The 16198-nt window shown below is 33.5% G+C and overlaps 1 protein-coding gene across 1 annotated transcript in view; it reads left to right on the top strand.

Moving 5' to 3' along the window:
* Nucleotides 1-16198, top strand: part of LOC148609508 (atrial natriuretic peptide receptor 1-like) — a 30183-nt gene that overhangs the window by 11769 nt on the left and 2216 nt on the right. Inside the window, exons 10-23 of the mRNA XM_088596278.1 lie at nt 94-169; nt 1692-1788; nt 3882-4115; nt 4691-4795; nt 5153-5224; nt 5706-5868; nt 8553-8714; nt 9038-9233; nt 9743-9883; nt 10342-10465; nt 11331-11399; nt 11766-11928; nt 15040-15150; nt 15467-15558. Coding sequence (XP_088452404.1) covers nt 94-169; nt 1692-1788; nt 3882-4115; nt 4691-4795; nt 5153-5224; nt 5706-5868; nt 8553-8714; nt 9038-9233; nt 9743-9883; nt 10342-10465; nt 11331-11399; nt 11766-11928; nt 15040-15150; nt 15467-15558 — 1805 coding nt within the window. The remainder of the gene's footprint in view (nt 1-93; nt 170-1691; nt 1789-3881; nt 4116-4690; nt 4796-5152; nt 5225-5705; nt 5869-8552; nt 8715-9037; nt 9234-9742; nt 9884-10341; nt 10466-11330; nt 11400-11765; nt 11929-15039; nt 15151-15466; nt 15559-16198) is intronic.

Here is a 16198-nt window from a genome sequence, read left to right on the forward strand (position 1 = left end):
TAATTATTCTGGTATTTGCCATATTAGACATAAACATTTGATTGAAAACTAAATTTAGTTCAAAATATCAAATCATAATCATTTTAACTACAGACAACCAGACAGCACTCTTTGCCGGTCTGGGCACTGGAATGTTAGCGGCCATGTTGGTGGTGTTTTTACTGTATAGGTAAGTGAAATACGTACAACGACAGTTAATGTTTTTAATTACTCATTCGAATATTCCGCAGTAGGATTTCAAACATACACCAGATATTGCTTAATTGTACGGATAAATGAAAGACGCACCCAAAACAGATAATAACGCTTTCAATAATCGGAATGCCACACTCAAAATTGTGACCACCTTTTTACGCTCAGAAATCATAGATATTCATAGAATATTCATAGAATAATGATTTGGATATGTAAAAAGCTTTTTAACGTTTACTCAGATCTTTTGTATTCCGTATTGAAAGAAGGATAAAAATAGTTTTTTTTCGTACATGTATATCCTCAACAGAGATTGGAAAACTCTTCATTGTTATTGGCAGTTATGTTTTGATTTTACCTATATAAATACTTCCATTTGGAACTACTCGGTGATTTTCAAAGTATTCAGAGATTATTTTGTTACGCATGAATTAAATAAAATCGCTGGAAACACCGACGTGATCCGTGACTTGGTCGTGGGACATGAATATTTATGATTTCTGTGCGTAAAAATTGCGCACAATTTTGAATATCTTGTTGCGGAATAAAAATTTTGAGTCTGTAATTAGAAATTTTGAACGCAGAATAAAACTTTTGACGAGAACGGCTTGCCATAATTTTTCATATTCGTTTTATTCATATTGTATGTTGTCGAACAACGGCATGAAATTGAATATTGATCATGCAAAGTAGTGAAGTATTATTGATATTTTGAAATATTTTAAAATTGTATTTATATTTAATGAAGAGTTTTAAATACTTGTGATAAGTATGCTTTCGTCATGCATCTTTGTCACCTGACCTTATACATATTAATTATATCTTCGCTATAAAGCTATCTAATTACATAGAGAGCAGTACATAAATGCCTGTTTCTATGGGGATCCGTTTTCCTCCATGTTTGCATTTACCCGTTGAGAACAGTCTTTGAGTTATTTACTTTTGTCACCGTTTCAGCATTACATGACACAATAGATGATTCAGCAGGCGCGTAGCTGCCGTTAGGCAAAAAAGCTTTTGCCTGCATTTAATTTTGCCAATTTTTTTTTGGAGATAAAATACATCCAGGAGAGGCATAAATGATGCTCTAAAACGCTATCTCCACGAAGCTTCGGGGGGGGGGGGCTTCGCCCCTTGGACCCCCTACCAGGGCTGGACGATTTTTTTTCTCTCACGAAATGTACATGTATCTGGAAATAGCAAAGGGCCGCCCCTGTTCTAATTTTTTATGAAAATTTTGCGCCTGACCCGAGTCCGATATATCTGATCTCTGTCTTGTTTCGTTTTCAATTTCAGTTTACTTTTATGTTGCTGAAGTTTATAGGTGCTAATATTTCGTTGTACAATGTGTTATGTTATGGGGCAAGCTGCAGCCTGCCCCGTGGTGTGAGGGTTACAGTGTCGTTCATTGAAGATCCATGGATGGCCTTCAGCTGACACTTTTTTCATTCCAGTGCGGTTGTCCATATCCATTTTCATTATACATGTATTTGATTTAGGATATGGAGAAAGGAAAGACTGCTGAATGATGGCACATGGAAAGTGAAGTACCAAGACCTAGACTTCAAAGTTGGCAAAAATGCAAGGTCATTTATGGTAGGTTCACGCAATACTAATTATAATCAAATGAAGAGTAATTACAAAATTTCCGAACTGATAAAATGTGGGCAGTAGTCAAAAGGAACAGTCAGAAGGAAGGTCCGTATAACAAATGGCAATGTCAAGGTAAAAACCAGAAACCACCACAATGGTCCTGTCTTGGTACAGGCATTTCAAAATGAAAGGTAAGTTAAACCAGGTTTTATAGCGCGCTAAGCTCCCACAACCATTGCGGTTCATTATATACCGTATTTTTATACACAAATGGGCGGCATAAAATTGCAGCCAGTTAAAATCGGTAAAATCAGTAGTAAAATATACAGAAGATATAAACAACAAATAAGTGAAAATATAAAGAATAAAATACCGTAACTATAAAAATATTTAAATCCAAGCTACATATTTCAAAATACGTCTTGAACGTTGACGGGAGGGCGCGTCAAATTCAAGATAAATTAATATATAAGTGAAAACTAAGAAAATTAATTTGAAGACATTATGAAAATCCGTTATCGATAGTCTTTTTGTCAGAAACAGAATATTTTTCAATAAGAAATGGATATCGGATATACAACTTTTAAGGTAGCTTTTCTTATTACATTGGTACAAAGCATTGGTCCAAAAGCCCGTCTCTAAAACAATGGTGGCGTCTTTAGAAGTCATAATAGTCGTTACTAGCTCTGACATACCTTAACAACTGAGAAATATGAACATGATATGCAGGGTTAAGCTGGTATATTACCACACAAGAAAGGGTAATTTAGAATTGTAAAATCAAAATCGTCACATTTGTTTTTTGTACTGACATAATTACTGTCGTCAGATTCGAGGTCAAGGTCTATAAATGACGCGGAGGAGTCCGCGTCAGTGGTCTCTTTAATTTTTAATTTGTTGGGAAAAAAATCGGAAGCCATATTCGAGATTTAGGATTATTAATGGAGAGAACATCGTCAATGTATCGATATGCGAAATTAAAGGATCTAGCCTCTTTAACCTTTTGGTCTTTCACAAGATTTTGAAGGAAATCCGATATATATGAATAAAGAAACAGATCGGCTAGGAGAAGGGCATTATTATCAATTATATTTCATCGCTTAAAATAAATTTGTATGATCTTTTATAAATTCATAAATCGTGTTATTTCTAATGTTAACTGTGTTTAAACCTTTTCATCCTTTCTTGTTTTGTCTGTTGGATATAGTTTTCTTTTACATGAGTAACAGAAATATTAATACTTTGATAGTTACAACATTTCCATTACGAAATGTCTTAAGTATATATTTAAGCTTTTTATATTTAAAAAAAAAATAAATATATTGCATGTAAATTTTATCAATCATGCATTACTCCAATTCTATAATCTCTATATTGTTGTTTATAATCATTCATTCTTAGCATGATAAGCACTTATGTTAAAGTCATACTTAATAACATATCTACAAACATTTAAGACCTCATGACACCATTTCCATGAACTTTTATTTAAGGAAATGGTCAGCAGTTCGATTTATGTTTATCAGAAGGAACAAAGATAAATAGTTCGGGTTCGTGTAGTGTATGGCATAGAAGTCATACAGATAAGCATATTCAGTTCATGATCGTGAATTAATACAATAACAACAGTTTGGTTTGGACGCATGTTTGCTCTTTACCTGACATACATCTCAAATATACTGAACCAATATTTCATGTATCATCAGTCAAAATACAGTTACAATGGGTATAAACGAAAAGTGTTTTCAGACTTCTTAACTTACATATGTATACCCATACGCTATACAATTATGTGCGCTCATACAGAGTTTACACATGAAAACCAACTCCAATAATTATTACATATACATGTATATTGTATTTCAAACACATTCTTTTGTAATAGTAATTCATAAATGAATTAATGATTTCATTCTTCGTACATGCTATGGATCTTTTCTTTTGTACACACGAATTATATTACATATACAATAACTTACATGCAATGACATACTACAACGTTTAAAGAACACGTTGCATGCCAGCTGTAACGATAGACGAAGTACTCACTGAAAAAAAAACTGTTGTAATTTGTTTTTAAAACCCTTTTATTCTAGGCGCTATCAAATGCTTTCACCCAGAGTGATGGGTGTCTTACGGACGCCACAGCATCGTACACAGATAGATATGGACTCGGAGACAAAGAGACATTAGGAAAGTCTGGAACAGACCTTCAAGATGTAAAACAAGCGGGACATTTGGCAAAATATAAAGGTCAGCTAGTGTATGTCAAACGTCTCAAAAGACAGAAAATCAAAGTCGATAGGAAACTTCTCAAAGAAATGAAAACTGTAAGTTTGGAAATCAGAAACAACAACATTTCATAATCATAGTAATGTACATGTTCTGGTGGGTAACCATTCAGTGTTCATTACCCTTTTCCCTTATTCATTTTTACACAGACATTCATATACGTTGAGATGAATTGATACAAAGTGGGAAGGATATTTAGTAGATTATGACTATTACTACATCTACAAAGTTCATCAGATGTTTTAACTTCCATAGTGTACACTTAATGTTAGATACTATGTACATAATACTGTAAACTAGAATCTAATAAAATCTAAACCAAACAAACAAACAAACAAACAGAAAACGAACAACTCTACGACAACTATTTGTCTTCCAGTGTTTAGACCAATTTCGATACGCACAACTCCTATTTGACTTATTATAAATATGGTAATCACGAAAGTGTACTGGAGTGAGAGTTGGGTAATTAAAAACTACTCCATTTTTATAATTAACGACTTAACCTGGGTTATATGTTGAATATTGAGTGGTATTATTGCACAGACAATACTAAATTCGTCATTGAAGGGTAATGTGCAATACAAATAAAAACCGTTTTTTGATTTTTCAGCTGTTGGACATTAAACACACGAATATTGCATCAATCATAGGGATGTGTACTGAACCAGGAAATATTGCTGTACTATGGGAACATTCAACTAAAGGTCGATTACGGGTAATTTAAAAGTTCACTTCCTATAACAGAGATATGTTGAGTTTTAATAATTGATCTAACCCTTAGACAAAGTATATTTATTTGGCCAAAATAATTTTCATGGCTTTACTTTCACTTTAATTTTATGTAAAGGCATACAAAAAGTATCGTTTCAGCGAAGCTTTATTTTTTTATTTGCTCAAATTCAAATGTTGTTGTATGATTCGTTAATGTCTTAAACTACGAATTCAAAAATGATAATAACCCTTTTTATCATAAACAGAACAAAAAATTGATGTCACGACAACTCTTTAACGTTTCATTTCTATACATATTTGCGTTCGATATTGATGACTTACTTTTTAAAAATTTCTTCAGGACATTCTGGACAATGATGATATCAAACTAGACACCATGTTTAAGTTGTCCATAGCTATAGATGTTTGTAGGGTAAGCTTGTTTATTTCATATAACATATGCTAGTAGTCTATTGACATATTGGGACTAATCAACAGTTATGAATCAAAACATTTCAACGGATATGGTAAAACGTAACAAATGCACCAGAGTATTACCTGAGAACAAAATAGTAAAAAAAATAATACATTACAGAACATATTTATTGAAGCAAGTATCATAAGATTTAAACGATTGTTTTTTTTATATCCGCTTATCTGATTATTTGGTTGAAATAACAAGATAAAGTCCTTTTCTATCGTGAGCTAATCAAGAACTAATTTTAAAGAAATATCTGCAGAAATAATTTATGTGTTAAAAGCATCAAACACATTTTCACTTACACAAGAAAAAGGACACATAGATGCGCCCATAACCTTACAGTTATTACTATTAACAAATCGTATCTTTTCCAAATGCGTTGTATTAGAAATTTTAATAGTGCGGTAAAGTATTGTATTTTCAATATTGTAAGGGCCTCGAGTATATTCATAAAAGTGATCTTAGATACCATGGAAATTTGAAGAGTTCAAATTGTGTTGTGGACAGTCGCTGGACGTGTAAACTCTCAGACTTTGGACCACGTTCTATATATAAGGTTCAAAATGGCGAAATATCTCAACTGACATCTGAAAGCGGTAAGTATTTCTTTCATGACAACATGGAGGAGTATGCAAGGAAACCAATATTCGAGCGGTAATCGAAATACAAAGACCAGACAGTGAAAAAAGACGCACATAATTAAGAAAATGAAATAACAAAAATAACACTTACATTTTAATGAAACAAAAGTAAATGAGCATCCCGGACTCCTCCTGGGAGCAGCGACCAGGAGCACATACTAGTATAGGGCAAGTGTCCTCTGCTTTCCTATAAACACCTGTCGAGTTGTTTCTCATTACATGTCGCGTTTGGTGTGAACGAAAGAGTATAAGAAAAAAATACGACACGGTGAACAAATCTGTACTCGTGGTATAAATGAACACACCTAACAATGCAAGGGTTCATAGTGACAACCATAGCACTTTTGTTGAGTTAGCTTGTAACAATCTTATTTGCTCAATTAGAGCAGATGGGATACGAGTAGGACATAAGTTAGTCAAATATATGAAGTCGTCTCCCAGATCATCAACTGTTGAAGTGATGACTGCAGTCTTGTAGAAGCATAATCCTGTCCCAGTAGCCTACTTGTAAGATGTCTGGCGCGGTAATAAAATGCCAATACAGAGAGTAATTTCGAATTCGGAAAGCTCTGATAAGGCGTTTGAGTTTTCGAATGAAAACGCCATACACAAGTGCTGAAGTGATGTTACCACAGATGAACGAAAAAATGATAACATGAAATGAGACGTCATTGCGATTGTCGTATAATATCTTCATGGGTGTTTCTTTTCTGTGGACTTTTAAGTGTAGGTCAAGACATGAAGCTGATTTCATAGTGTCTGTTTATCTCAAGTTAATTTGGGAAGATATGTTACATATATTTCCCGAAGCTTGGATTGCTTAAAGACAACTCCGAAACTGAGGTCAAAGGATCAACGATATTCCTTCTTTTGGATCGAATCAGCTGATCCTTGTCATTACCTTATCTTAAAGATCCTCAATAATTAACGGATAGTAAACAAATGGCGTGCTTGGATTTTGCTTTGGACTGTTGGCTTCAGTGGAATATATTATCATGTACTATCATGTATTTTGATAGTAAAGCATACGTGTATTTTTAAGTCGCTCATATTGTTAGCGACTTCTTGTACTCGTTATTTCAGTACTTTACATTCGAATATGATTGTGAAACCATGTTGGGATCCACAAAATAAACATGGATGATTTAGGGTTCCTTTATTGATAAGGCAGATTGGAATCTATTACAAATAAATTAATTGACCCTTGCAAATAGATGAAAAGATCAGATTAACTGTCTGGTATAATACAGTACTTCATAAAGTATAACACATCATATAAAACCTTAAATACAAGTTCCAGAAACGCAGCAATACAACAAAACTTCCAAAGTAGATTTATGTTGACATTCTAGGCAGAAACTATAGACAAAGTTATAAAAATCTCAAAGAAATCAATGTCGGCCATCCAGCTCAGCAAACTCAAAGAGAATAGCACTCACATTCCAAAGGAAACCCCAAAGAGAATTTTAAAGTACATGTGACCTGAGTAGACCAATAAATAAAAGAGCAACAGAGAGTTCTATAAATAGCTCATCAGCTGATAGGTAAATCCATCAGTCAAAGTAACTGACTATCAATTACATTGATACAAGTAACAACATGTATACATTTTAATATAAATGAGTAAGTTTTAATAAACATATAAACCATTCATTTATTAATCTCAAATCATATATAATGTAATAAAAAAAATACAATACATAAATATATAGAAAGAGTAAAATATTATATCAACAGTCAATTCCTGGTTACTCTGCCACAATTGCATAATTATTTAGCTGGGTCACGCGTTTATCATCATAGCTTCGTAGTTCTGGCTTCATATGAGATCAAACTGTACCTCGTAAATATCATACACGTGTTCTACGTGTATTTTTTGCTTGTATGAGAACCGGAAGTTCACATTAAAAGATAAAATGATCGGTTAGAATTGAACATTACCCAGTTTCCGATTCCGACTCAGAGACTCGTTACAAATGACTATATAGATCATAAACATTATCAGGGCCCAGATATATATAGCAATTGCCAGTTGTTTAATCTGGTTCCTAATCTGGTACCCTGGTCAATATCATAAGCGACCTCAAGTCGCTACAAATTCGAGAGAAACCTACGGACAAAAACATTACCTGCACATCCTGGTAACCAGAGGTTTGATTTAAAACATTCGGGCCTTCAGTGTTACCAGAGAATAATTAAATCAAAGGAACCAAGATTCTAGCTGAAGTCACCAGATTTTAGTGCATATCGCATTCGTGCCATTTCGGATGTTGAAAGCAAGCAAAAATCAGTTGCATAGAATATTTGACAATAATCGACTTTGAAGACTTCAGTCTTTGATTTTATTATTTGTATCATTGTAAGTAATAACTGTTCGTAACATTCGAAAAAAAAAGAATTTACGCATTGTAAAAATGACGAAATTCTCGAATGAAATGAAGTAGTACTGTGTTATACAAAATCTTCTACCCCTTTTGGCTTTCATTAACACCTTAATTTCATCCATAATAATGATATGACGAATAGACAGAATATAAAATAAATGCTACGAAATAATGAAAATAATTAAACGCGAAAATATTCAGCTTTTAAATATACTAGTATTATAAGATTAAAAAAAAGAACGCTTTAAATTTCAGAAGGTCTATTTTGGACAGCACCAGAACATTTAAGGAAGTGGATAGTCCAGCGGACTAGAACAGGGTCCCTGCAAGGAGATATTTACAGTTTTGGTATATTAGCCAAAGAGCTGGTAACCAGGGACAGCCCTTACGGTTGTGAGACTCATCTTTCACCAGACGGTAGATTTTCCTCTGCTTTTGCAGGATCTAAATCTTTACGTTTCTTAAATGTAAACAAATGAATGGCAGTTTATTTAAAAAAAAAGAAAACATCAGTTAGCTTTACTTACTTAAAACCAAGAGTATGTAAGTCATTTAATCTTGTATTATTTTGTTAAATTTAACATGTACACCAACACAGAAATATTTGTTAAATATTATCTCAGAACTTTATTATAACTTATGTTAGATACATATAAATCAATTTACATGTAACACTATAACAATGATGAAAGTGACCATGATTGACGTACATATATAGCAAGTATGTCATGACATTACAGAAATTATTAATAAGGTAGCAGGGACGTTAAAGGTGCCTTTCCGTCCTAAATTTCCACAATATTCCCATGACGCAGAGACGCTCAAGCAAACAATGGCTATTGAAGCTTTGATAAAACGATGCTGGGCTGAGGATCCACAGAACAGACCTTCAGTAAAACGAGTTCTAAAGACACTTAATGCTATCAACCCGTTTAAGTAAGTTATGTTGCTAATAGTCTAAACGCTCAAATCCATCCACAAATTATATACAATATGTAGTGCGACTGTTATCTTGTAAGAATAAGCCTAAGAAACACCTTTTCAGTACGTGTAAACTAGTTAGACACTGTTCTTTTTAGCTGCGTTAATACGTTTAAGTTGTTGTTTCTGTGCATACTTATATGTTCGGAATTATTTGTGTCTGTAGCTTCGTCTATTGTCTTTTAGCTGTTCCGGTTGTTTTGCCCCTTCTGTCAATATTCCTTTCCTAATGACAAATAATACCGACATAACAACGGTCAGAGTCATTCTTAGGTTAATACTACTTTACTGATTACTAACTTAAATAAGTTTTCTTTATGGAAGGACAATTTAAAAGACAAAACTAAAGGGAAAATCTCTGAAATCATTATTATTTATATGAAATAAATATAGTTTTGCATGTACATGTAGCTGCGGTTCTACAGAAGTAATTTATTTTCTATATGTATGATTTCGTTTAAAAGGAAATCGAATGTTATAGAGAATATGATTGTAATGATGGAGAAATACTCGAATCAGCTGGAGGAACTGGTAGCTGAAAGAACTTCACAGCTTGAGGAAGAGAAACGTAAAACCGATGCTCTCTTAAATCAGATGTTACCTAGGTATAAACCTATACTTGTTCCCAATTGATGAATCCAATTTAATAATAATATGAATTAATTTGTGAAGTGTGGCATATGCCGTCTTGAATTTTATAGACTTTTTTCTAAATTTTAGCTGTTTTTTTTTCTGTACTTGGTTTTTTGTTTCGTTGTCCTTTTTTTGTTCCCGGCCTTGTTTATTCCCATTAGTTGTACCTTTGTCCAAACAATAAAAAGTCGCCATTTACGAAATAAAACTGGCATTCGTTGTTCCAAATTTGTTTAATCTACAAAATAATGATATAATACTACTTGAGACACAATTATTTTAAGATAATATTAAATATTTTTTTCGTTCAAAAACGATGATGTTGGTTATAATACAATATTGGTACTATCACAATAAAAATGAAATACAACTCTAACAGAACTTCATAGAAGTTTATATGATTAACATAATGTAAACATCATAATTTCAGGAAAGTAGCAGATGATTTGAAACTAGGTAAACCGGTAAAAGCTGAATATTTTGAGTGTGTCACCATTTATTTTTCTGATATCGTTGGATTTACAAACATCGCAGGTGAATGTACTCCGATTCAGGTAATATACTCGCGTGTTGAAGAAAATATAAAATTCCAGCATTTTCCAATCTTCATGCATTTAAAAATGAATTACCTAATTAGATGCTTATTATACTCACAATGTAATATGTTACATTGAACGTTAATTAGCCGACCGGATTAGCTTGTCTATTCCCAAAGTCTAGTGTGCGAACTAATTTTGGTATATTCTCTACTTCGCTGCCATACGGAATGTACGGTCATTACTTTATATGTATTTTGTTGATCACCATGATTTTGGCCTCGACGTCAATTGAATGTTTATTCGGCGTGTACAAGCCTTGACCGTAACACATTTTCACTAGCGCTTCATATCCGGAAGTGTGACCGTTCAATGCTTTTACACGCCCATGAAACATAAAAAATAAACATTCATTTTTTAAAATTGCATTTCATATATTTTATTTCCATAATATTTTAGAAGCGATACCCAGTGATCAACAAAACTAGTCCACTTAATTGTGGGTGTAGCCAATACAAATAACACATCACGTGTTAAGCCGATTATTCAATGAAATAAGCGTATTCAAATAGTATGCAAGGTAGATGTAATTGTATTATCTTTATAACACACATCATGTAATTAAAACACTTTTATTGTCCATTGCTTTTATAACAATTTTAATGTTCTCTGATAATGTATGCATGTATACATCAATAATTTTTACTCTGCATGTAGACTATTTCGAAAACACAGTTGTTAATACTGACAAGGACACGATTTAATACCAACATATTTATTTGTTTAGTTCCGTGAAAGGAAAGGTTGTTTAAAATCCTGCTACATCGTTACTATAGCAATATTAAACTCCTCAATTAATTACAAATAAAATTCCCCACTTTAGGTTGTAGAACTGCTGAACTCATTGTACACACTGTTCGATGATACCATTAAAGCATACGAAGTATATAAGGTAATATGCTGAACTGAACTTAGGTTTTTATCTTTTATGTTTATGGTAAACAAACTTGAATGTGACATTTTGCATTTAGCTTCTTTCTAAATATGTTTGTTTCGAGTTATTTTATGCCATTTATTTTGGATTTAGATCTTTCTATGTATTTGGAACTAATGCCCTGATTGGGTAGTTACACCTCCTTGAAACACGTGTATAAGGGGTATTGTGTGTTCTGTAAATAGCTTATCAATAAATTCATAAAATGATCCAATATTCAATATTCCGCCATTGAATGACGTGCGTCTCTGACATTTTTGCACTATTTCATTTAGATAGCTAAAAGTTTCGTCTTTATATTTTTGTGTTTTTTTTTGTATTAAGGTTGAAACGATAGGCGATGCTTATATGGTCGTTAGTGGATTACCAGAGAGAAACGGCGACAAACACGCAAGTGAAATGGCTTATGTTGCCCTAGACTTACAACAGGCAGTAAGAAACTTCAGAATGCCGCATAACCCAGACGGTCATCTCCGGATCAGAATAGGTGAGGCATCTTGATAAAAATGTTTTTTTTATGAAAAAGTTTTGCAAAGTTTTTTTTATTTTAAACATTTCATTCTAAGAAGAATATGATTTAGGGATGAAATGCTCAAGGTTTATTGGAACTGGGGAATTAGACGATTGAGAATGAAGTACAGGAACTTTGAGAATAATGCGATGCGCGTGTGTAAAAAGAACATTTTTTAGAATAATGTTTTGTATAGAAAATAACACATTTTGCAATCGAAGAAAGTTGCTTGTACATTATTTTGTGGAAAAAAAATGTAAAAAAGTGCTTTATAGAGTTTCTTTTCAATACGGAGTGGAAATGAATCAAATAAAATACCGAGCGATTATTCAATATGGTGTTTTATATGATAATATAAATATTTTAAATGATTTGGTTAACTATTTGAAAAGCTGAATATGCAGTTCAATATTCATGTATGTAAAGCTTTTTGAATGTGTCTGTGTTCATACAAGAGACCGTTGGATATGCTGAGACTGACACACACAAAAGTAAATGAAATAACCACAACTACATGTAAACAGAGAAACAAAAGTAAATGAGCAGGGCTCCACGAAACCTGGGAGCATGCACAGGTGCAGTGATAAGTTTGTGACCTCTACTTATCTAGAAGCATCCGCCGATGTGTTCATAAAATGTCACGTCTTAGGTAGACGAAAGAGGAAGAAAACTATGTGGAGGTGAACAAACCGGTTCTCATGGTGCAGATGGATACACCATTGCTATCCATGAGTTCATGATGACGACAGTGACGACTCCAATACTAAAGCAACATGAGAAGCCGAATTGTGAGATGTCTAGCGAGGTACAAAAAAGTTCTCGTAGTTATGGGAAACTCTGGGCCATAATGTGTAAATTGTTACACGCAGGTGCTGAACGGATGTTGCCACAGATGAAAGGAAAGGTAACAATTTGGAACGAAAATTCATCGCATTTGTCGTATATTGTGGTCTTGGTATTGGCTATACCAGCATGTAGTCTTCCAAGCAACGTTGTGTGCAGAATATATCTTGACAATTTATAACTCAATTTAAAGTTGGAAAGGACTAAGAGTTTTATTCAACGGCAAAGAGTTGCATTCAAAGAATAAATGTTAAAGTGTATAAGATGGACGGACAGGTTACAGCTTCTAACGGAAATCAAAAGAATGTAATCCAGAGACAAAGACTACACTTAGAAAACACACAACAAAGAGCATAAAATAACAAACAAAAAAAAATACATACAAAGTAACAAAAGTATATGAGCAACTCATATTCTACTAAAACCTTGGAGCATGGTCCAGGTGCACCGGTAGGGTAAGCATCCTCTGCTTTTCTAGAAACATCTGCTGAGTTGCTCATAAAAATCAAGTCCAGGGTAGACGAAAGAGGAAACGGAAAAGTGACTCGTTGAACAAATCAGTCCTGATAGTGCAGATGGATACACCGTAACGATCCACGAGTTCACCATGACGACCATAAACCTTCTGTGGTGACGGCAAGCTCTGGCATAACATATAAGCTGTGATATGAAAACTCCATACACAGGTGCGGAAGGGATGTTGCCACAGATGAAAGAAAAGTTGGCAGCACTGAATGAAAAATCATCGCGTTTGTCGTATAGTTTGGTCAATAGTTTTCTTTTAGTATCGACTTTTAAGTGTATGTCAAGATATGAGACTGACTTCAGAGTGTTTGTAGTATTCTTTATCTCAAATTCTTTTGGGTAGATGCGATATATAAAATCCCCGGAACTAGGATTGATTAACGATAATATGTCATCGTCAACTGAGATTAAAGTATTTAGCTAAACGATTTTCCCTGAGGGAAATTTCTGAATTTCAACGATTTTGGAGCCAGTTTTTTAGAGCCTATACTACGTTCATGGTATGCATATGTGATAAATAACCTAAAATAAATAATATGTGATGAATAACGCAACTGCGTATTTGCGTATAGGCAGCTACGCCCCTGATCACACTGGACAAATCGTTTTTACAAAGTATGAGGAATCTGTGACAAGAACTACCTACATATATGTTTCTGGGTGTACCGTATTGTTTGGAGTAACAACGATGTATAATGTTTTTGAGTCTGGATTTTAACTGAGTATGGGGAACAGAAGTATAAATACTTGGAAAAATATAGGTTTAATACTTTTGTTTTATTCCGATAATAATCTTAAACAAAGGGTTTCCATATGGTCCAATCAAGATCCACATTGAATTAATTCCACTACTAGGGTAATAAGTGTTGTGGTAGGACTGAAGACAATCTTTGACATCTGTGAGTATAGAAATTTAAAGTGTTGAAAGAGGTTTGGTGGTACATTTTGTAGATTCAGCTGTCTAGTGTTGTCTATATGTATAGCAGTATAGGTCTTATTTCTGCTATTATTTTCTACCTCTACCTCCTCTGATAATATACATTGGATGTAATACGTTTTGCATGGTTTTGGGCTTTGTCTGTCCGTACAACAACATATTTATCATGTATAGCAGAAAATGTTTTTGTACGTCAGACTTTTTGAAAACTTATGTAGCATTGACACTCATTGACCTACTTAAAAACTTTACAGCCTTTACCCACTCTAACAATGAATCAATGTATTCTTGTCGTTTTATTAATTTTCTTGCGTAGTTCTTCATGGCATCCATAAATACTTAAAGTTATAATTTCAATTTATGGATTGTGGTTCACGGTACTCTGGGCCTTAAGAAAGGACCTTACGGAGAGATTCGTTTTCGTTGATCTTTAAATCTTCCGTAATGACGTGACCGAAAAGACCATATTTGAATGGAGAGTTTTTGCAAGAACTGTCAGTTGGTTTAGCCTTGAAGTCCTCAATCTCGAGGTCCTGAATAAGATTTACTGATCAAAGTTTGTTCTTTATTGTTTATTGAAGGTCCGTTTTGTATTCTATTTCGTTGTTAGTTTTTGTGTAGGTCTACTTTTGGTTAAGGGAAAAAAGTATGAATTACTAGTTACTAAAGAGTAAAAGATCGATGGAATTGTGTTGTGTTTGGAAAGTAAAGAAAAAGGTAGTTGTCAGCAATGGTCAATTTTTCATCACCTACAATCATTAGCTAGACTTTCAATTTTACAGGTTTGCACAGTGGACCAGTTGTAGCAGGAGTTGTCGGTCTTACCATGCCGAGGTATTGTTTATTTGGTGATACGGTTAACACTGCATCTAGAATGGAATCAAATGGAGAAGGTAATGTTACCTTTTCATATCCGTAACTTCTGAAATTAAGATTTTTCTCTGTACATTTCAGTCATTGTGAATTCTATGCTAGCAGTTGAAGTCATTTGTTATAACGCATAAAAGATGATATGACAGAAGTAAGCACGTACGGAAACCAATGAAAAGAGTAATATATCCTCCATGCAAAATTTTCCCGCCGTAAACTTAAGTATGATATAACTGGTCAATAATTGTTTTTCTACATCTTGCCTTACAAACCAAGAGATGTTTTTATGGATAGAATTTATAAAATGTATGAAATATAATGTTTGATGCTCCTTTCAAGCAATGAAGATACACATCAGCAGCGTGACAAGTAAATTGTTGAAAGATGCAGGTCTCTTTGAACTTCAGAAAAGAGGAGATTTAAAGATAAAGGTATATATGATACACATTGCATATTGAACAAGTTTTGTATATATACCCAGTCATGTGTCTCATCATCTCATATTTATAGTACAAGCGTAATTTTGATTCTTCATGTACATTCCAAGTTTGAAGAATTAAATGTGTTTCCTCCCAGTTTCAAGAGAAACTTTTAACTTTACAAGGTAGATAGTCAGACAGGTGTCATCCTGCAGATGCGACAGTACGTGTTCTTTGAAAATATGACTTGCGATAATGGAACAGAAAATTACTTCTATATCTGTCTCAAGAAAAACCGTCTTGGAGAAGATTTGGTGTTAACTCCAAGTCGAGGATGCGGTCCTTTCATGTAAAGAATATTGTGGAAATTAAAATGTTATGATCGAAGTATTCGGAATTGACCCTGTCCCAGTATATTTGCTATCTTGTATCTATGACCAATACTATTCATAACGTGTGTATATTAAGCTTTTATTATTTAATTTGTATATAGAAGTCGTCCTTATTATAGAAAATGAGTTTCCTTATCGTTCGCTTTTTCTCGTGAGAAAAGACAACTAAGCATATGATTTTTATTCCATTATATATAAACGACCTCTGATCAAAGGTTTAAACTTTATATACAAGAAGTATTAGTCTATGTTGGTTGAAA

The sequence above is a fragment of the Perna viridis genome, chromosome 8, assembly GCF_037379345.1.
Source record: "Perna viridis isolate PV_CMFRI_1.1 ecotype Kerala chromosome 8, ASM3737934v1, whole genome shotgun sequence".
Taxonomy (NCBI): domain Eukaryota; kingdom Metazoa; phylum Mollusca; class Bivalvia; order Mytilida; family Mytilidae; genus Perna; species Perna viridis.